This window comes from Calidris pugnax, unplaced genomic scaffold, assembly GCF_001431845.1.
Source record: "Calidris pugnax isolate Ruff unplaced genomic scaffold, ASM143184v1 scaffold38, whole genome shotgun sequence".
Lineage (NCBI taxonomy): Eukaryota > Metazoa > Chordata > Aves > Charadriiformes > Scolopacidae > Calidris > Calidris pugnax.
The window spans coordinates 3,666,070-3,687,324 of NW_015090995.1; the positions used below are offsets into that span (position 1 = coordinate 3,666,070).

Genomic DNA, 21,255 nt, shown 5'->3' on the forward strand with positions numbered 1-21,255 from the left:
TTTTTTTTTTTTTTTTGGCTGGTGGGTTGGTGGTTTGTTTTAATTGTTTTTTCTTCCAAACTGAGACAGTGGGTTCTGAAAAAAGCAGCTCCCCTAAAGCACCTCTGCCCTTGCAGAGCACAGTGGGGCTGGTTACATGGGATAAACACATTGTGACCAAACCCCGGAGCTGGCTCTGGAGGGGAGGCTGGAAACCCCCGCAGCATCCTTCACTCCCGCTGTGCAGGGAGGTGCTGGAAAGGTGACAGGGATTTCCTACGGCATTTGGTTAAATGAGTCAGCGTGGCACACATCCAGGTGGGCATGGCCAGCAGGCTGGGCAGGAGCCAGCCAGCAGCGTGTGCCCGGCGGCGCGGGGAAGAAGCATGGCAAGCCCACGTGTTAGGGACTAGCCCAGGGAATGTCTGTGGAAGAGCAGGGATGTGTCCTGCCAACCCTTGGGATGCCATTCCTCTGTCTGGAGCAGCCACACACCAAAACCAAGCCCTCCCCAAGGGCAGGCAGGGTCCAGGTGGGATGCGAGCAGCAGTGGGAGATGCTCCAGATCAGAAGTGCTGGTACAAGGGGCTGTGGCTGGTCCTTCTTTTGGATTATCGGTGCCATGTGGCACAGCTGGTGTCCCGGTGCCCTCTGCCCATGTGAGTGCTGGGAAGGATGAGTGCCCCGTGGGTGGCTGCTGCTTCTGAGATACTCTACATTCCCGAGAAGCTGCCATGAGTCACTCGCTCATTCTCTCACATACACACACCAAAAAAAAGTCCCAGGAGAGATCAGACATGGCTCACTTTGTTCTGAGTCATTTTTATCTGCCCCGGCCCTGTATTGAGCTGAGGACTGCACAATTCGGGGAAACAGCCAACACTTTCTGCGTGCACGTGGGTCATTGGCTCTGGCCAAGCAGGTTTCTCCGGGACTCTGGGCGGCAGGAGTCTGTCCTGGCTTCCCCATCACAGAATCACAGAATCGCCCAGGTTGGAAGGGACCTTTAAGATCATCTAGTCCAACCATAGTAAAAAACAAAACGAAAACCCAAAAGAAACCCCACAACACCAAACCATATTCCTGAGCACCACGTCAACTCGTCTTTTGAATATCTCCAGGGATGGTGCCTCAACCACTTCCCTGGGCAGCCCATTCCAGTGCCTGATAACCCTCTCAGTGAAGAAATTTTTCCTAATATCCAACCTCCCCTGGTGCAACTTGAGGCCATTTCCTCTTGTCCTATTGCCTGTAACTTGGGAGAAGAGACCAACCCCCACCTCTCTACACCCTCCTTTCAGGTAGTTGTAGAGAGCAATAAGGTCTCCCCTCAGCCTCCTCTTCTCCAGACTGAACACCCCCAGTTCCCTCAGCCTCTCCTCACAAGACTTATTCTCCAGACCCCTCACCTCAGCTTCGTTGCCCTTCTCCAGACCTGCTCCAGCACCTCAATGTCTTTTTTGTGGTAAGGGACCCACAACTGTGCCGGGGGGGAACCAGGCTGTCCTCAGCATGTTTCACTCTGTGCTGGCTCTCACGTGCCAGCAAGCTCCAGGATCCCTTCCCAACTTACTTCCACACCTAGATTCCCTTTCCCACAGCCTTGAGTATCTGGATAATGCCCTTTTCTTTCTGCTCCCTTGGGTTAGAACCCAGCTGGGGGGGGACCAGGCTGTCCTCAGCACGTTTCACTCTGTGCTGGCTCTCACGTGCCTGCACAAAGCTACCAGCTGCATGCAGCAAGCTCCAGGATCTGGACCCCCTTCCCAACTTACTTCCAAGTGTCCTCCGGTTTCACACCTGGATTCCCCTTCCCACAGCCTTGAGTATCTGGATAATCCCATTTTCTTTCTGCTCCCTTGGGTTAGAACCCATCTCTCCAGTTTACTCTTATGTCTCTGGGTCGGGAACCTGGACCTGAAAATGGTTAAACCCAGCAATTTGGCACCTGCCAGTGTCACAACCATTCAATTCTGTGTCCAGGCTCCTGCCATTGCAGCCCCCAAGGGAAGCTTTGCCTGACTCTTCTCCCTGATCCCTGGATGTTTTCATCCTACGGTGCCTGGAGCATCTCTGCCAGGGTTTAAGGGCAAGAAACCCCTGTGCCACCCCCTGCAGATCCCCAGCAGGCAGAGCTGCAGCACCCCTCCTGACAGCCATCCCCAACCCTCCTGTGTGCCCATCCCACGCTGCCACCCCCGGATTGCCCCCTTCACGGTCATGTTGTCTGCTTGGAGACATTTTCGTCATCTACTTGTTTCTGAAACACCTTTTCCAGGCTTTCCGGGTGAGCACAATCTCACAGCACTGGGAGATTCCCAGACAGGATGACTGGAGTAAAGTCACGTCCAATACTGCAGGGGACACCGCTGCCAGAAGCACAACCCGGATCTCCTGTGTCTCTCCCGGACCTCCAGACAACCCTTTCCCCTCCAGCACTGAACAATATCCTTCTACTTCACCGCACCAGGGCAGGTGGTGCCAAACACCCGGGGGCATCCCCGAATGTGACACACCGCTTGTTTTGCCCCAAAATACTTGCTGGAAAACACAGGGCGGGCTGTTGCTCATCTTCCTCACAAAGAAAAGGAGCCCCAGGCTGGGCACGGAGCCAGCCACCGGTGCATGAGGTGGAGGAAATGTGTTTCCCACTGGATTTTTGCCTCTCTGGGAGCAGGGTGGTGCACTTTTTACCCCGTCTCCTGCTGCATCAGCTTGGCCCCTCGGCGAGCGCAGGAAGGAGTGGGCAGCCCCTCGACGTGTTGGGGTTTTACACGGCCTGAGGGGGAGTCCCCCCGGGGGCTCCTTGCTGCTGCTGTGGGAGCCCCAGCCAGACACAGCTGGCTGGGATGGTTTTCCCCCTCGGGTCCGGGGCTGCCGTAAGGAGAGGGGTGGGAAGGGAGAGGGTGTACCCGGTGAGGTGAGAAGAACTGGCCCCTCTCTGAGGGAGGGGGACAGAGAGCCATCACTGACCCCACGGACATGGGGTGCTCCTGGGGGCTGGAATGCTCATTCCCATGCTACACCGGGCTACATGGGACAGTGGGACACCAGGGAATGTGTTCCTGCACCCACTGGGATTGCCCTTACCCAAGGGGGCTCAGCTCCTATCTCCCAACCCATCCCCTACCAGTCCCACCTGCCCTGCGCTGAGGATTTGATCCCAAAACACCCATCCCTCCACCATCCCCACCGCTTCCCTCTGTTGCCCAGGCACCAAGACCTGCCCCATGGATGCTCCTGCACACATTGAGGCTGTCACCAAAGGGGTCACCACCCCCTTTGCACTCCCGCTGCCCTACAGTGTGATTTATGGGATGTTTCCCCACCTCACTCGCCCAGCAGACGCCGGGACCATGCAGGGCGTTTCTCCTCATCTTCCTGCCTTCGTGAGCCGAGGGAGAACCACGTGCTGGTGTGTGTGTGCATGTGAGCACATATGTGTGCATTTTGGGGGCGTGTGTGGGATTTCCTGGGCTTTTAAAAAGAGATGCTGAAAATCTGTGAGCTTAAAACGGAAGAAATTGGCAAAACCGTTTCAGTGCGTCTTCCCTGAGCTGTTCTGCAGGACTCTGGGAGAGGAGGAGAAGGGTGAGGAAGGGCTGGTGGGAGGGGGACTCCCAGAGATCACCCCAACCCTCTCCCTCTGGTGTGGCTTGAAGGGAGGTTGTGTGGCTAGATTGTCACTCCTTGAGGTGCGGGCCCCCGGGGGACAGGGATGCACCCCACATATGGACATGCATATGACATCCCTAGCTATTTCCTCACCCCCAGCCCTGCCCCTGCAGATGTAAAGTGCCCTGCGAGCTCCCAGCACTGGGTGCAGGGGGGACAGGGCAGCCTCTCCTGCTTCGTAGCAATAAGCCATCTGCATCCTGAAGTCAAATTTTCCCCTAAATCACCAGCTCCCTGGGGAGCTCCAGCCCCAGGTACAAGCCCAGGCTGCCCTGCGTGGGAAATAAAGGCTCCTGCAGGCTGGGTGGGAGGAGGGCACTACTCTGCAACCCGCTCCCCTCCTTCCCCTCTGCCCTGAGAGGGAAGGTGGGACCAGGCAGAGACCGCACCTAAATTCCCCTTCCTCTGCAACCCTCCCTTTCCTCACCTCGCTCCCGGACACCGGCCAGGACACCGAGCCAGCTGGGTCCTGCAGCGGAGCCACCCCCTGCAGATCCCCAGCAGGCAGAGCTGCAGCACCCCTCCTGACAGCCATCCCCAACCCTCCTGTGTGCCCATCCCACGCTGCCACCCCCGGATTGCCCCCTTCACGGTCATGTTGTCTGCTTGGAGACATTTTCGTCATCTACTTGTTTCTGAAACACCTTTTCCAGGCTTTCCGGGTGAGCACAATCTCACAGCACTGGGAGATTCCCAGACAGGATGACTGGAGTAAAGTCACGTCCAATACTGCAGGGGACACCGCTGCCAGAAGCACAACCCGGATCTCCTGTGTCTCTCCCGGACCTCCAGACAACCCTTTCCCCTCCAGCACTGAACAATATCCTTCTACTTCACCGCACCAGGGCAGGTGGTGCCAAACACCCGGGGGCATCCCCGAATGTGACACACCATTTGTTTTGCCCCAAAATACTTGCTGGAAAACACAGGGCGGGCTGTTGCTCATCTTCCTCACAAAGAAAAGGAGCCCCAGGCTGGGCACGGAGCCAGCCACCGGTGCATGAGGTGGAGGAAATGTGTTTCCCACTGGATTTTTGCCTCTCTGGGAGCAGGGTGGTGCACTTTTTACCCCGTCTCCTGCTGCATCAGCTTGGCCCCTCGGCGAGCGCAGGAAGGAGTGGGCAGCCCCTCGACGTGTTGGGGTTTTACACGGCCTGAGGGGGAGTCCCCCCGGGGGCTCCTTGCTGCTGCTGTGGGAGCCCCAGCCAGACACAGCTGGCTGGGATGGTTTTCCCCCTCGGGTCCGGGGCTGCCGTAAGGAGAGGGGTGGGAAGGGAGAGGGTGTACCCGGTGAGGTGAGAAGAACTGGCCCCTCTCTGAGGGAGGGGGACAGAGAGCCATCACTGACCCCACGGACATGGGGTGCTCCTGGGGGCTGGAATGCTCATTCCCATGCTACACCGGGCTACATGGGACAGTGGGACACCAGGGAATGTGTTCCTGCACCCACTGGGATTGCCCTTACCCAAGGGGGCTCAGCTCCTATCTCCCAACCCATCCCCTACCAGTCCCACCTGCCCTGCGCTGAGGATTTGATCCCAAAACACCCATCCCTCCACCATCCCCACCGCTTCCCTCTGTTGCCCAGGCACCAAGACCTGCCCCATGGATGCTCCTGCACACATTGAGGCTGTCACCAAAGGGGTCACCACCCCCTTTGCACTCCCGCTGCCCTACAGTGTGATTTATGGGATGTTTCCCCACCTCACTCGCCCAGCAGACGCCGGGACCATGCAGGGCGTTTCTCCTCATCTTCCTGCCTTCGTGAGCCGAGGGAGAACCACGTGCTGGTGTGTGTGTGCATGTGAGCACATATGTGTGCATTTTGGGGGCGTGTGTGGGATTTCCTGGGCTTTTAAAAAGAGGTGCTGAAAATTTGTGAGCTTAAAACGGAAGAAATTGGCAAAACCGTTTCAGTGCGTCTTCCCTGAGCTGTTCTGCAGGACTCTGGGAGAGGAGGAGAAGGGTGAGGAAGGGCTGGTGGGAGGGGGACTCCCAGAGATCACCCCAACCCTCTCCCTCTGGTGTGGCTTGAAGGGAGGTTGTGTGGCTAGATTGTCACTCCTTGAGGTGCGGGCCCCCGGGGGACAGGGATGCACCCCACATATGGACATGCATATGACATCCCTAGCTATTTCCTCACCCCCAGCCCTGCCCCTGCAGATGTAAAGTGCCCTGCGAGCTCCCAGCACTGGGTGCAGGGGGGACAGGGCAGCCTCTCCTGCTTCGTAGCAATAAGCCATCTGCATCCTGAAGTCAAATTTTCCCCTAAATCACCAGCTCCCTGGGGAGCTCCAGCCCCAGGTACAAGCCCAGGCTGCCCTGCGTGGGAAATAAAGGCTCCTGCAGGCTGGGTGGGAGGAGGGCACTACTCTGCAACCCGCTCCCCTCCTTCCCCTCTGCCCTGAGAGGGAAGGTGGGACCAGGCAGAGACCGCACCTAAATTCCCCTTCCTCTGCAACCCTCCCTTTCCTCACCTCGCTCCCGGACACCGGCCAGGACACCGAGCCAGCTGGGTCCTGCAGCGGAGCTTAGTGCTGTGCTTGCCCTCCCTTTCCTTTTGTTTTTTCCTCTCCTCCTATTACTGCCACCCCAGAGGAAGAGAGGGAGAGTTCATCGCTCACGCGTTCCTCTTTGCACTAACCTGCTCGGGCGATTCCTCTCCTGATGTCTTTGAGAAACTCTCCAGAGCTCTGACGGAGCCTGTGGGTGCTGGCTTTAAATCATCGTCTCCTGTGGATTACAGCAGCTGGATGAGAAGATAAAGGCTTTCCCCTCCTCTTTCCTTTCTCATTCCTTCCTTTTCCCTTTTTCCTCCCGAAGCCGGAGCGGTTCCCAGCTGACAGGCACGATGCTGGTGGGAGCCCTGCGTGGCCTCCTGCTCCTCTGCCTGGTTGAGGAGGGCATCAGCGAAGTCAGAAGATACTACATCGGTGCAGTGGAAACCACCTGGGACTACACGCACAGCGACCTGCTCTCCGTGCTGCAAGCGCCTGCAGGGTAAGGCTCTTTCTATTGCAATTCCAATCCAATAGAAATTGCACCCTGCTACATGTGTTCTCCCACCCTAGCACCATCAGCTTGGGTCCAGGCAAGCATTTTGGGGCAGTCTGGCAGGGTGGGTGTACTGAGCTGCTGGCACAGGTGATTCTGTGTGACGGGGAGTCACTAAGTGCAATAATGATGCACAGGTGGCATAAATCTGTAGAGAAAGATGCAGACGTGCTCTGTGCTGCTTTATCTTAATGCCATTTGCCTGTGAGCCTTTAAAAGTCTGTGCCCTGGAGCCAAGAGCTGGTTCTCTAGCCTGGGATTTCTTTTCTGCTCTGCACCTGGGGAGCTTTGGGGAGATGGGGCTCTGTGCTTCCCTGCCTGGGGGCTGCAGAAGGAGGTTGGCTGTGCCCCCCTGACATAACTCAGAGCAGCAAAGGCTTTCCACTGTGTCTGGTAAAACCCAGCTTTAGGTATTTATATCTTTGTGTACATTATATTGCTGGGGCTGAAATTTTTCCTTTAGGGAATGAAAACAATTTTTAGTGTTTGGGCAAAGAACGGTGTTTGCTCACAGTGACAAGAGGGAGGAAGGCAGGGTGGCTTTGCCCAAATACTTTGGAGTGGGAAGGAAAAGTGGCAGTTTCATTGCTCAGGCTGGTGCTGTCTGGGGACACAGTTGGGTTGGACACACACAGCTGTGAATGGGCTCTTCTGAGCTCAGCATGGGGAGCAGAGGGGGGCAGCTACATCCCCTGGGGACCAAGCTGCCACATCCCCTTCCCCAGGCTCCGTGCTGGGGCAATGTCAGTCCACAACCTTCTCTCAGACCCATACTGGCTTGAGGAGCTGTGGTCAGGCACTGGAAACCAGGCTCTGGTGGTGTCAGCCTGACTAACTGCCACAGTCACTGTACCAGAGTTATGTTGGTTTTTTACTCCCTTTGGAAAATTTCATCCAGCACACCCCCCCGTTTTACTAATGCCCCCTCCAGCCCTGCTTTTACTAACGTTGCACTGTGAAGGTGAGGTCACTCACGCTGTTAATTCAACCCTGTGGCTTTCCATTTTGGCACTGGTTCTAATGATGCTCTCGTGCATCGTTTCTGACCTGGGGAGTGACTCAGGGACCTGGCTGTGCCCTGGGGGTGAGCAGGGTATCAGCAGGCAGTCTGAGGTCACTTCTCTAGAACGAGGAAAGATAAATTTAGCCTTCTCAAGAAGGACTTGGTGATGTGCTCCAGCCCGGAGAGGCAGGGAAGGTCAGGGGAACACAGCTCCTGGGGAGCCATGGTAGGAATTAGGGCTTGTTCGGCTTGGCTCTTCCCAGCTGGATGATGGTGCCTTTTCCCTGGCTGTGCAGTTTCAGCCCAGCTTCCCCCGTGTGGGGATGGCAGAGGAAAATAGCCAGTCTGGGGAGAAAGGGCATGTAGGAATGTAGTAGGAGCAGAGCTGGGGTGCCTTGGAGTTGTATATGGTGTGTCTTCTGCTCCACCCCTCGTGGTACCAGCATCTCATGGCTGCACCTCCAGGCAGGACCTCCAAAACCCTTGTTACGTGTCCGGTGGTTTCTCTGGCACGTTGGTGGGAAGCTCTGCCAAATGAATGGGTTACGGCACACGGGGCCAGAGCTGCTTATGCCTTCCCCGTGATTTCAGTTTCTCTTCCTCCCAAACACAACCTTACTGGTGGGGTCAGAGCTGGGACCAGCACGTCCTGCGACAGCCCCAGGGATCTCAGCTCCAGCTCGGAGCTGGCGGCCACGTAGCAGCAGCCCCTGTTTTTGAGTGCTTTGGCTGTTTACCTTGGCCGTCTCCCGGCTCAGAGAGATGAACAGATAGTGTGGCTAACAATGCTGATCCGAGGCGCCAGGAACTTGTCTCCCTGCCTCAGCTTCAGCCGCCCGGTGGGGTAGGAAGTCCACGGGGACCCCGAGTGCAGAGGACCGGCCAGAAGCACTCGGATCAGATGTCCCTGCTCTGAACTCTGCCTCCTCGTCCCCTGCAAAGGCTGTCAGGCTCTGCTGCGCCAGAACTGAGCCCTGGTGTCACCAAGTCCCCTCCCAGCCATGGCCCCACATGCCAGCAAAACCCCTCCTGGCCCCAGGGGATTTCTGCCTTGTTTACTGCAGAATTAGCAGGACTGGACCCTCATATCTCAGGGATGAATTTTTGAAAGGTGGGCTTTCTGCGAGTTAAAGATTAAGGCACAGCTTCCTGACAGCGGACAGCCCAGTGCCAGTGACCCTGGGGTACTGCCACCTCCCAGCCTGGGGTCACCCTGGAGAGAAAAGCTTGGTCTGGACCCTACTGCCATCAAGCCAGGCATGATACCAGCTGGTGGGCAAAGCCAGCTGAATGCAGTCACCCTGCTCACTGGGGCTGTGTCTGCTGGGGGCTTCCTGCCAGCCCGAACAGGGGGTTATAGCCATGGTGGGAAAGGCAGAAGCTGGGCATGTGGGGGGTTTTTCTGGGCGCCCGTCCTGCTCTGTCCCCAGGGAGGGTGAAACCTTCTCTCCTTGCAGCATCCCCCGGCTGCAGGTGGCTTCCAGCCGGCGGTGTGGGGGCGAGCACGCGTCGCCCTTTCCCAAATTTGAGTCAATCTGGCTCCTTCCTCTTCCTCTGGAGGAAGAGTCGCAAAGGGAACCACTGATTGAACGAAGGCTTAGTCAGAGGGGGAGAGCAATCATGAAAAGCTTGGTCTGGACCCTACTGCCATCAAGCCAGGTGTGATACCAGCTGGTGGGCAAAGCCAGCTGAATGCAATCACCCTGCTCACTGGGGCTGTGCCTGCTGGGGGCTTCCTGCCAGCCCGAACAGGGGGTTATAGCCACGGTGGGAAAGGCAGAAGCTGGAAACGTGGGGGGTTTTTATGGGCACCCGTCCTGCTCTGTCCCCAGGGAGGGTGAAACCTTCTCTCCTTGCAGCATCCCCCGGCTGCAGGTGGCTTCCAGCCGGCGGTGTGGGGGCGAGCACGCGTCGCCCTTTCCCAAATTTGAGTCAATCTGGCTCCTTCCTCTTCCTCTGGAGGAAGAGTCGCAAAGGGAACCACTGATTGAACGAAGGCTTAGTCAGAGGGGGAGAGCAATCATCTCTGCCTCTTCAGAGGGAAGAAAATACCACCTGACGTTTGCTCCAAACAAAACAAGACTGGAAGCGGTCTGTCTGGTTACTGGAAATGGTCTCAGTCCCAGGGCTGATAAGCCAGCCTCTAAAATCCCTGGAGAAATTCTTGGCTGTTTTATCCTGATAAATGTGCTGGATTCCTTCTGGAAAATGAATTTGTTAAGCTACTTACAGATAGAAAGTGGCCAGTGGAGATAAGTGGGGTGTGAAATACGTCAGGGGCTCCTTTATCCTCCTGCTGCAAGGAGCACTTTTTTAGGAGCTGGCTGTAAATCCCAATTTGGTCAGAAAATAAATGAGTGTGGGGATGTTGCTCGGACCACAGAGCAAACTGCCATCCCTCCTGACACAGTCTCTTTCCCGGGGGAATCTGGGGAGGATGCTCGAGGTTATACATGGTGTGATGTGTCTGCCACACCTGAAGATGTTGCGGATGGTGTGGGGGGTGTCTGCAGGGCAGAGGCCACCATGGCACTGTTATCACAGCAGTGATAACCCATGCTGGTGGGGAAGCACGAAGCCAGACAAGGCACGAGGCAGGGACTGGCAGCAATGCCTGTGGCTGTGCTGGGTACGGTGCTCTGCCTCCTGCCATTGTGTCTTCTTCCATCGTGACTAACACCGTAACATTAATCACTGCCACGTTGTCATCCGTGAGCTGAGCAAAACATTTCCAGACACACCTGGGGGGTTGCCAGGAAACCCAAAGCACACAACAGGGTGAGTGATGCCCGGGGCTAGCACAGCACAGGCAAGCTGGTGGGGAGGGGAGGAAGAGGATGGCTGCTGCCTATCCGTGGATGGGGCTGCACAATCAGCCTTGGCTTTTTCTTCTTCTTGCAGCGTGTTGGGGCAACCAGGCCCACGGCCCCCTGCTCCTGGTGTCCTTCCCCGGTACAGGAAGGCCGTGTTTGTGGAGTATTCGGATGCCTCCTTCACACAGCCCAAGCCCAAGCCAGCGTGGATGGGTAAGAAGCACCCGCAGCACGGTCACCCCTAACTCTCCATGACAGTGGCCAAACTCATCCTGGGTTGGGTGCTGGGAGTTCCTCGGCCAGGAATGGGAAAGCACCTGGTTAAAGTCCCAGTAGAGCAGAGCTGCTGTGATAGAGGGAGCCTTACTGGTGCCAGAGCAGATGATGCTGCTGTGGTACTTGAAGGACACCTGCTATTTGTGCAGTTGGAGAGCCCAGACCCTTTGGGGCCCACGGCTGGGTATGAGCTGCCTGACCCTGTTGTCTTCCTCCCTTCAGGTCTTCTGGGCCCCACCATCCGAGCAGAAGTTTATGACACGGTGGTCATCACGTTTAAGAACCTGGCCTCCCGCCCGTACAACATCCATGCTGTGGGGGTGTCCTACTGGAAGGCATCAGAGGGTGAGTCGGGCAATTATAGAGATAATAAACAGGTTAAACCTGAGGCTGGGTGCTTGGGGCCAGGAAGATTGTGCCCTTCAGCTTCAGGGAAGGTTGGTGGGTGCACAGCCCAACCATCAAGTCTCTGACACAGCTCTGCTCACTGCCCTGAGACCACCTATTGCCGGTGGGGGCCATGGGAGCTGGGGTGGAGAGAGGCCATGCTTTGGGTTGGGGGAAGAGGCATTTCTGCAGACACAGTGTCTTGGGGATGAACCTTTGGTCACATCTGGCTGTTCCTTTGGCTTTAGGTGCAGGGTATGAAGATGAGGCCAGCCAGGCAGAGAAGGAGGGTGACAGGGTGGACCCAGGGAAGACACACACGTACATCTGGGAAATCCAGCAAAACCAGGGTCCCACGGATGGTGACTCAGCGTGCCTGACCCACTCCTACTCCTCCAACACCGACAGCGTGAAGGACATCAACTCCGGTTTGATCGGAGCCCTGCTCGTGTGCCGACCTGGTAAGGACAGCACAGGATGGGGACAGGTCACATGCAGTCGTGAATGAAAAAGCAGAAAAACCAAAGATCCCTTCCAGATGCTGAACGTGGCAGTGGAGTCAGTAAACTGTGGTCAACAACAGCACTTTTGGGGTTTGGCCCTTTCCTCAAAGTGTCACTTCCTAGCGCAGGAGCAAAACACACTTTGGATTTCCCTTCTGGGGGGTAATCAGTTTTTTCTTTCCTTTACAAGATTTCAGACCACAGATGAAGCCTTCTACCGTGTATCTGAACCTTATCTATCCATGTGGTGAATAGCTATGGAGGCATAAATGTTTTTCCTGCAGAGCTTCACCAAGCTGTGATCGTTCAGTGTCAGCCAGGGGCTTTGTCAAACAGGGTTTTGTGGGAAGAACTAGAGGGAAGTTTGTCTCAGCAAGGGTTAAGGATCAGGCAGGAGAGAGGCAGGACTCCTGGGGCACTGCCTGGTCCACAGTAGCTGTGCCTGCTCTCCTTCCTTCAGTAAACATGGAGGTGGTGAAATCCTGACTGTTAATACTTGCTGGGTGCAAGGCACCAAGAAGTGTACCTAAGGTGGGATTGGTCTCCCCTGGTTGAGCTGTCCACTAGAGGTGGTTGTTCAGACCCCTCTGTAGTCACCGGAGAGGAATGGGGACGAGTCACCTCCTTCCAGGGCACTGTCTACAAGCTCCAGTGACTCACCAGGAGCGAAGTCTAGACGAAGAGCGAGCACAGACAATGGTGCTGATGAGGGGGCTAGCAAAAATGGGCTCTTCCAGGTGACTAAGTGTATCCTGTGAGGAGAAGGCAGCACAAACAGACCTTTTGATGTCTGCTGGGGGCAGCTGCCTCTTAACCATGGGCCTTTGGGGACTGCAAGGCTGGAAACAAGCCTGTGTCAGTTGTGAGATGTGAGAAAAGCAATCCACAGCCTGGCCTTGATTTACCAGTTCTTGGAGGGCACAAAGGGAGAGACAGCCATGGTGCTTGCTGATCTTTAAATAGATTTGTGCCATGACATCTTGCAGGGACCCTGATGAGTGATGGGAACCAGAACGTGCAGCAAGAGTTTGTGATGCTCTTCGCAGTGTTTGATGAAGGTAAGTACCCTGTTGACCAGTGTTGGACCCTGAATTCAGCCTAGTCCAGGGTGGGTGCCTTATACAGCCCCTCAACCAATGTGCTCCTGGTACAGTACTGCCATTCCTTCTTCACTGCCCCAGGTCCAGGGTCCTTGCAGCCCCCTCAGCTCTCCCACCCCATGCCCTGGCCTTGTGCCCATCGCACAAGCCAAAGCTGCTGGGGAGTAATGCCCTGTCCCGTGCAGCAGCCACCAACATGTTCATGCAGAGCCATGGCCAGGTCTGCTGTGGATTTCCAGCAGGCACCACACATCTGACCTACCTGGATTTTGGCTTTCATACTGTTTCACCCCAGTGGGAAGGTTTCCTTCTTCTTTGAAATGCTCTCAAGTGGAAGCTGACTGCGTCGTCCTCTCTCCACAGGGAAAAGCTGGTATTCTGAGCCTGGCTCCCTGGCAGCTCCTCAGCCCCTGTCTCACAACAGGAGAGAGCTGCACACCATCAATGGCTACATCAATGGCTCGCTGTCTGGTGAGTGCTGGTGTGACAGGGACAGGGATGGAGGGCAGGGGAGGTGGTAGGAACAGGGTCCGTAACCTCAAGGTAGCTTGTGAAATGATGTGAGAAGGGACATCAAGAGGAATTTCCAGGTGATGGATCTGCTAGGCTGTCTTCACCCCAGGAGGACTATCACATCTCAACTCCATGATCTGCCTTGCCCATTTAGAGTGGGGCAGGACCTGTTTCCAGCCATCTGTGCTGCCAAGTGCAGCTGACCTCCTCAGAGGTCTCCAGGAATAGTGCTGGTAGCAAAGAGTTTCAACTCTTATAGCTCTGTGAACAAAGCTGGAGGTAGCACTGAGGGCAAAATTCAGTTCTCACTAGCCTGGCTCTGACAACACACCTCTGTAGGATCTGCAGAATAGAACCATAGAATCATTTAGGTTGGAAAAGGCCCTTAAAATCATCGAATCCAATAGTAAACCTGACACTGCCACGTTACCACTAAACTATGTCCCTAAGTGCCACTTCTACACATCTTTTAAATACCTACAGGAATGGTGACTCAACCACGTCCCTGGGCAGCCTGTTCTGGTGTTCGGCAACTCTTTCAGTGAAGAAATTTCTCCTAATTTCCAACCTAACCCCCTCCTGGCACAACTTGGGACCATTTCCTTTTGTCTTCTCACTTGCTACTTGGGAGAAGAGACCGACTCCCACCTCACTACAATCTCCTTTCATGCAGTTGTAGAAAGTGATAAGGTCTCCCTCAGCCTTCTTTTCTCCAGAAAAGCAAAAGAAAAGGCCATTTGTGCTCTCAGTGAAGACAAAAGTTAGCATTTTCTGATGTTCTTCTGGGAGAAGGTCTAGTTTGCCTGAGGGTGAAGAATCTCTAAGGCAAACTGGGAAACAGTGTCAGGAGAGTCATTACCATCAGCAAGCTTGGTGAACCACACCCTGAAACCTCCCACCTGGGTCTGGCCATTCTCCAATAAAAGGCAAAAGAAAAACTCCCCCAAATTCCCTGTCCTGGTGGTTCTATAGAGCTTAAGAGCTGAATAGACCCCATGGTCAGCCACTGTGTTTGCACAGTGGTTTTCCTCTTGAGAAGGTATCCACCTCCACCCAGCAACCTCCTGTCTGGCTGTGGGACCTGGCCTGAGAGGTGTTTCATGGAGAGGTGGCAATGGAGAGCTGAGACCCTCAGGATGGAGCCTCCACCCTGTCTCCCCCCGGGGCTCTTGGGATCTGTTCCAGTCACCTATTGCACTCAGTGCCAAAAACAAGTGCCTGACTCCGTATTTGACTTTGTTTGGCTTCAACTTCCAGGAACTTGTTCTTGTTATGCACTTCCCTGCTAGATTACAGAGCCCTTCAGCACAGACTTAATTTCTCCCCAGGAAAATATTTTTACAATGCAGTCGAGTCCTCTCCCATTTCCTAAGCACACTGAGCTCTTTGAGTCTCTCTGAAGAAGGAATTTTCTCCAGCCCTCAAATAACCCTGGTGACCTCTCTCTGCCCTTTTTGGGGTATTTCAGCTACTGCCCCAGATGCAATGTTTTAGTATCAGGGTCGCCAGTGTGGCAATCAGGCCAATTATTCCCCTTTCCAGTTCCCGATTCCTGTATTTATAGAGTCAAGGAGCACATTTACCTCTTTTGTCACTGCATCCCACTGTGAGTTTCCATCAGCACAGCCCCCAAAGCCCCTCACTCTGTAAATCCAATCTTACCTCAGGGGGGTGATGTCACCTGCACCTCTGTTTTGCTCAGACAGTCCACGTTCACATTCAACTTCTCCAGCTTGAAGCCACCACCTCGCAGGGCAGGGGACTACTCAGCAAGTCTCAGGCTCTGACTCCATGACACCAAGAGCGGGGACAAGGGATGGACACAGTGCTGACACCTGGGTGCTTTTCTTCTCTCCTGGCAGGTCTCACACTGTGCCTCAAGAAGCAGGTCCACTGGCATGTGATCGGGTTGGGCACTGGGCCAGAAGTCCACTCCATCTTCTTCGAAGGTCACACGTTCCTGGTGAGAGGCCACCGTCTCAGCAGCCTAGAAATCTCCCCTGCCACGTACCTCACAGCCCAGACCATGCCAGGAACGGCTGGCTGGTTTCGGATGTTCTGCCAAATGCTGTCCCATCAGCAAGGTAACCTTATTCTCCGAGAGCTTGGGGGAAAAGAAGTTTAGAGAATGGCCCGGGCTCAGGGTTCTCTGCAGTGCTGCAGCTCCAAGGCTCCATAGTGTTACATCCACGTACAACCTGACCTATGACCAGGATGGTATAGGTTGACCCATGTAATGGCCCATTTGATGGAGAGGACATCTCTCAAGTAGAGCCAGGGAGAGTGTGGGCCCATGCTGGCATGTCAATGTGACGCTTTCTGCCTGGTTTTTCTCCCAGCTGGCATGGAAGCCATTGTGAAGGTGGAAGAGTGTCCAGAAGAGCGCCTGATGAAGATGGGGCAGCTGCCAGATGAGCCAGAGGACATGGATTACCCTGAAGAAGATGAGGAAACTTTTCATGTGATCCAAGTACGCTCTTTTGCCAAGGAGAACCCTATGACCTGGACTCACTACATCGCGGCTGAGGAAATGGACTGGGACTATGCCCCCGTGAAGCCAGTGTCTCTGGACAGGTGAGAGAGGGGATGGGTGCCCATGAGGCTGCTCCTCAAGGCAGCCCTGCCAGCTCTTCCCCTTTTCCACAGAAATTTGTTTTCCTTCTGCCCAACCTGGACAGTTTTGTTCTTCCTTTTTAATGTTGGCAGTATGGATGCAGGACAAGGATGGTCTTGGGGAGGCCACGGGAAGGCAGGACCTGGCTTTGCTTCATTCTACCAAATGTCCTGTAGAGGCATTTCTCCTGGTGACCCTTCTTACCCTGCAGCCAGGACATGTGGGTCTCATTGTCCTGTCTGGAAGGTCATGCTCTAGATGGCAGAGGCGATTAGTCCCTGCTGCTGCCCCACTTCTTGGAAGGAGGGGTGATGCCAGTGCAAGACCTCAGTTGAAGTACCTTAGTCAGCGCTGCGTGGAGATGACGCTTGTCACCAGTCCCAACGTCACCGCTGACACGGGCTGTGTGGGCTGGCTGGCTAGTGGGGTCACTGGGTTCTGCTCTACGTAGGGATCCCGGAGAACGGCCACTGGAGCCAAGCATGTGGGGCAGAAATCCCCACCTGCAGCCCCCAAGCCAGAAGAGGTGTCCTCTCCTGATCAAGAAAAGGCAGCTGCTCCGTTGCCTTATGCCTGAATATTAGGGGTGTTCCCTGACACAGGACAACCTGCCAGGCTCTTACCTCTCACAGCCACCACTTCTTCCCAGAACAGGACAGTGTCAGCCCAAGGCTGCTACTGTGCAACCTGGTTGAAGCTTTCTCTATTAAAGAAGCCCTGAATCAGTTGAAACCTTAATCCCCAGGATGCAGATTGTGATTGCAGGGATGGGTGTCCCCACTGTGCACTGGTAGTCCCCAGGCAGCTGTGTAGGTCCTTGGATGATGGAAGGTCTTGCTCTGGTTCTGGCAGTGTCCCTTATGTGGCCATTTGCTCTTTCTCTGCCTTGCCTGCAGAAACACCACCAGCCTGTTTCTGGAGGCTGGCCCTCAGCGGATCGGTTCAAAGTATAAGAAAGTGATGTTTGTGGAGTATGAGGATGCAGCCTTCAAGAAGCGCAAGGTTTCAAATGATCTGGACAAGGGAATTCTGGGGCCTGTCCTTAAGGGAGAGGTTGGAGATCAGTTTAAGGTAAGAGAGGGACTGGAAGGGGAAACTTCAAAGCTTGATTGTGTTCCTCCTAGTAGCTTTTGGTTTGTGGATAAGGTCTGACATAAGTCCTTGAGGTGCTCTGTCATGTTTGGTAATGTCCAAAGTTCACCAGAAAGGCAGATGTTACTGAAAACTAAAGCTAAATACTCTTGGTGAGATCAGCAGAGATGCACAGGATATGGCCCCGGTCCCCTTGATTTGACTTCATCCCAGGTATCTTAGGAATTGTGTGAATTAATCCATGAGAGATGGCATCCAGCACCTTTCTCTGAGCCAAGAGTGTCCTCTCATCCTCCACTCTTCTCCATCTGTGTGCTCTTACTGTACAGTACTGGGGACTGTCACTTGTGTCTCCCCAAGTGCCTCTACCGACCACTTGACTTGTTTGCTGCGGGGAGGAATGGGATGGTTTCCAGGAGCATCACCTTTCTGCTCCCTGCCAGGGTTTCCCTGTGCAGGTATGGGCATGGAGCTGAAGGTAACACCCCAACAGAGATATTTAGAGAAATAAATGGAGGGCTTCATGTGGTGAACTGGGGAAGCACTTTGAAAGTGTTGATTGCTGTGCATACTTAGTGTCTTGGACCTCTGAGGCCTCCTGGATGGACAGATCTCTTTTGTCTTATGCAAACCAAGACTAAAGACAGCAACTTTCCCTTTAATAAATCTGATATTTTCGTGTCCTTCCTAAAACAAGCAGCTCCCACAGTGTACCTTGGTAGAGAAACAGTCATTTCTTCTGTTCTGACTCCTGCTTTGTGGTCCCAGGCATGTCTGGGTTCCTCCCTATTGGACACTCCCAGAGGACTGATCCCAGAGCACTGCTGCCCAGTATTTCCCTCCCTGCGAGGACACTGTGGGCAGCCCCAAGGGCTCACAACATTCAGAAAGTATTAAATCTTCCTGCTGGTTGTCCTTGTTTCAGATCGTGTTCAGGAACCTGGCAAGCCGACCATACAACATCTACCCTCATGGCCTCACCAGCGTAAGGCCATACCACCCCTTGAAGTCCTTTCAAGGTAAGGCAGGCCACGTGGCACATCAATTTGGGCACGGGCACAAGAATTTGGGACATGACTTGGCCACTGCCACTTCTGGGCCAGGAGAGCTTCCTGCAGCCCATGGTAACACTGGTTGTCCAACCCATCCATCCAAGCACCTGAGACCTACAATCCTGGAGATGATGATGATTCATATCCCCCTTTAAGGATAGGCCTGGATGATGTCTGGAAGAAGGGACATTGTCAGCCAGGGAGCTGGGACCACGTCGTTTGGTCGGTCCTGGAGGCTTCCACTTTCTGATGAGGCAGGAACCACCCTGGTGATCCTGCCTGTGTTTGCCAGTTTGCTTACAGTCCTCATTCCCTGGGCTCCTCCCTGCCCTGTTTTAATGGGGGGCACTTAATAATGATTCAGACTCTCCCTCTTGCAGCTTCATGGTTTTTATTCTGGAGTTGTTGAGTTAACAGGTACCTTTCTCAGAACTGCTCTCTTGCCCTGCCATCATCCTCCCAGGATCATGACTTGTGAAAGGCCATCCCACATCCCACCAGGGAAAAATCCTGCCCTATCCCTCTCCCCTCCTCTTCTCTGCCCTTTTGGGTGCATCACAATGATGGGAGCAATTTGAGAGGTTGGACAAAAACTCCTCTGTTGCAGCAGAAGTGGCAGAATCAGGACAGCAGCCACTAATGAGTTCCGTGAACTGGGTCAGCTTTGTGACCTGTTACTGTCTAAATTAAGGGTTTCCCTTCAGGAGAGTCAAAAGGGCAAAGCAGCCCAATTGGTTGGCAAGACTAAAGGACCTGAGCCACGCAAGGGATCTGGGAGCCCTATCCCTCTGTCAACATCCCCCAGCCAGATGTGGCTCACCAGCTTTGCCAGCCATTCAACTCTATGAAAGAGGACAAGTCATGGTCCTGGAGCCACAGGAATGATGCTCTTTAGGGGAATATAAATAAAAAAGAGCTATTCCTACCCTGACTGACACATGAGTTCTGCAAACCATGCTCTTACAGCAGCTCATCTGGGCACTTGGAGCAGAGAAAGGTCTTTTCCTAAGGCTACGTCAGTGCAAGATCCTGCTGAGTGCTCAGAGGATTTATTTGCATTTGAGTTTTCCTTCTGTTCCTTCCAGATGTCCTCCTTGCTTTTCTCATGGTCTAGCTGGTTTTGCTTAAAAATCTATCTTTCTTTGCTTTGTTTTTCACCCCTTTCAACACTGCCCAGCTCTGTGCTTTCATCTGCAAACCTGTACCTTCATCTCTAGGCAGCCCAGAGCCCAGACACTGCTGAGACTGGGCAAATTTTCCGGTTTGCAGGAGTTTCAAGGGCTTTCAAAATTAGGCATATGCCTTTCCATTCCATCCTCACCTGGTCCCAGGGGCAACTTTTGCCCAGATCAACTTTCCATGCCAGCAGCCAGTGTGCCATCCTGGGGTAGGTGAGGATCTGGGCAGTTTTCAAAGCAACTTGTGTGGTCAGAAAACCTCCTTTCAGAGCTCTTTTAAAAAGTGGGATCACGCCTTTTGGGAGCATCCCAGACCTAACTGATCTGTCCTTGGGTTGTGTGTCACCAGGTAAGGACGTGAAGGACATTCCTATCCCCCCTGGCCAGTCCTTCACCTACAGCTGGAAAGTCACCACTGAGGATGGGCCAACGCAGGCGGATCCTCGCTGCCTCACCCGTTTCTACTACAGCTCCATCGACCCGGTCCGAGACACAGCCTCAGGCCTGATCGGGCCCCTCCTCATCTGCTTTAAGAAGACCATGGATCAGAGGGGAAATCAGGTGGGTCCTTCCTTTGTCATCTCAACTGCCAGGCTGAAAGGCTGGAATAACTGCGGTGGGTGAAATATTTGGGTAAAACCAAATTTGCCTGTCCTGTGCTCTTCAACCCTGCCATCAGTCCCAGTCCTCCCTTAAGTGCTCCCTTCTCCTCAAACCTGGACCCTAACTCCTGTGAAATAGCACTAAACTGTTCCCCATGCACCCAGGCTAGGACCTGGCATCTACACTGGGCTCCATGGGGTGCTCTGATTGGACCAGGAATAATTCCTTCCCTCTCCACCTTCCAGATAATGTCAGACAATGCAAGGTTGGTGCTGTTTTCCATCTTCGATGAGAACAGGAGCTGGTACCTAGAGGAGAACATCAAGCGGTTCTGCACTGACGCAGCCCATGTGGATACCCAGGACCCCCAGTTTTATGCCTCCAACGTGATGCACAGTGAGTGTTTGGCCAGGGGCTTCCTGCAGACTGTTCCTCATGCATTCCCTGCAGCCCCGGCAGGCACAGGCTCATCCCTGCACCAGGGAACATGCAGCAGCTTGGCAGCCATGGGGGAATCAGCTCCTGATGAAATGTTCCACCCCTGCTCTCTTCCAGCTATTAACGGCTTCGCGTTTGACAACCTCCAACCAAAACTCTGCCTGAATGACGTTGTGTACTGGTACGTCCTGAGTGTTGGGGCCCAAACGGATTTCCTCTCCATCTTCTTCTCTGGCAACACATTCAAGCGCAACACGGTCTTCGAGGACGTGCTCACCCTCTTCCCGTTTTCTGGAGAAACGGTCTTCATGAGTTTGGAAAAGCCAGGTAAGTAACGTGGGTTATTCTATAAACCATGGGGTGGGCATCACAGCAGAGGCGAGTGTCTCCAGCCAGGTCTCTGGTACCTGGTTGCATTTCAGCAGCCCTGGGAGCAAAGGGATGCGCAACGGCAAAGCGAGAGGTGACGATTAAATTAAGTGAGTGTCTCCAGCCAGGTCTCTGGTACTTGGTCGCATTTCGGCAGCCCTGGGAGCAAAGGGATGTGCAACGGCAAAGCGAGAGGTGACGATTAAATCCTTCCAGAGCTTAAAGAAATTAAATTACTGTATTTTACTTGGTTAATAGGGTGTGTTAAGGTCACGCAGGCTGCCAAGCCGGTAAGCTGGCTGCAGTAACGTGAGCCCCATGGACCTTGCATCCTCACCCTTGGCTGCCAGCTCGGAGGTCAGGGGGAGCGGCAGAGCTGTCCCTGCCATGGGTTCAGCCGCTGGTCACAGCATCCCATTTACCTCCACACCTTTTCTGGGGACAGAAATCGCAGCCACGGAGAAGTCCTAGGACTTTCCCACCCCCGCTCATTATTTTTTCCTTAGGATTTGCCAAAACGGTGCCATAAACCATTTCCTCGCTCACAGAGGAAAAGAAGAATTTACCGTGTGGTTGCAAACACTGACACGATGGTCACATACAGGG

At 54.3% G+C, this 21,255-nt stretch overlaps 1 protein-coding gene across 4 annotated transcripts in view; it reads left to right on the top strand.

Annotated features, from left to right (window-relative positions):
* The first annotated feature begins 3,555 nt into the window (after positions 1 to 3,555).
* The window catches only part of F8 (coagulation factor VIII, procoagulant component), a 31,932-nt gene continuing 14,232 nt past the window's right edge, over positions 3,556 to 21,255 (top strand). Inside the window, exons 1-14 of one of the 4 annotated variants that reach the window (XM_014955308.1) lie at positions 3,556 to 3,570; positions 6,478 to 6,654; positions 10,613 to 10,737; positions 11,023 to 11,145; positions 11,436 to 11,648; positions 12,677 to 12,748; positions 13,154 to 13,261; positions 15,166 to 15,387; positions 15,643 to 15,877; positions 16,814 to 16,988; positions 17,935 to 18,028; positions 19,589 to 19,800; positions 20,088 to 20,238; positions 20,398 to 20,607. In XM_014955308.1, coding sequence (XP_014810794.1) covers positions 6,506 to 6,654; positions 10,613 to 10,737; positions 11,023 to 11,145; positions 11,436 to 11,648; positions 12,677 to 12,748; positions 13,154 to 13,261; positions 15,166 to 15,387; positions 15,643 to 15,877; positions 16,814 to 16,988; positions 17,935 to 18,028; positions 19,589 to 19,800; positions 20,088 to 20,238; positions 20,398 to 20,607 — 2,089 coding nt within the window. In that variant the 5' untranslated portion in view covers positions 3,556 to 3,570; positions 6,478 to 6,505. Of the gene's footprint in view, positions 3,571 to 5,491; positions 5,621 to 6,072; positions 6,655 to 10,612; positions 10,738 to 11,022; positions 11,146 to 11,435; positions 11,649 to 12,676; positions 12,749 to 13,153; positions 13,262 to 15,165; positions 15,388 to 15,642; positions 15,878 to 16,813; positions 16,989 to 17,934; positions 18,029 to 19,588; positions 19,801 to 20,087; positions 20,239 to 20,397; positions 20,608 to 21,255 lie in introns of those variants that run through there. The other 3 variants (XM_014955307.1, XM_014955306.1, XM_014955310.1) reach the window with 3 other exon arrangements.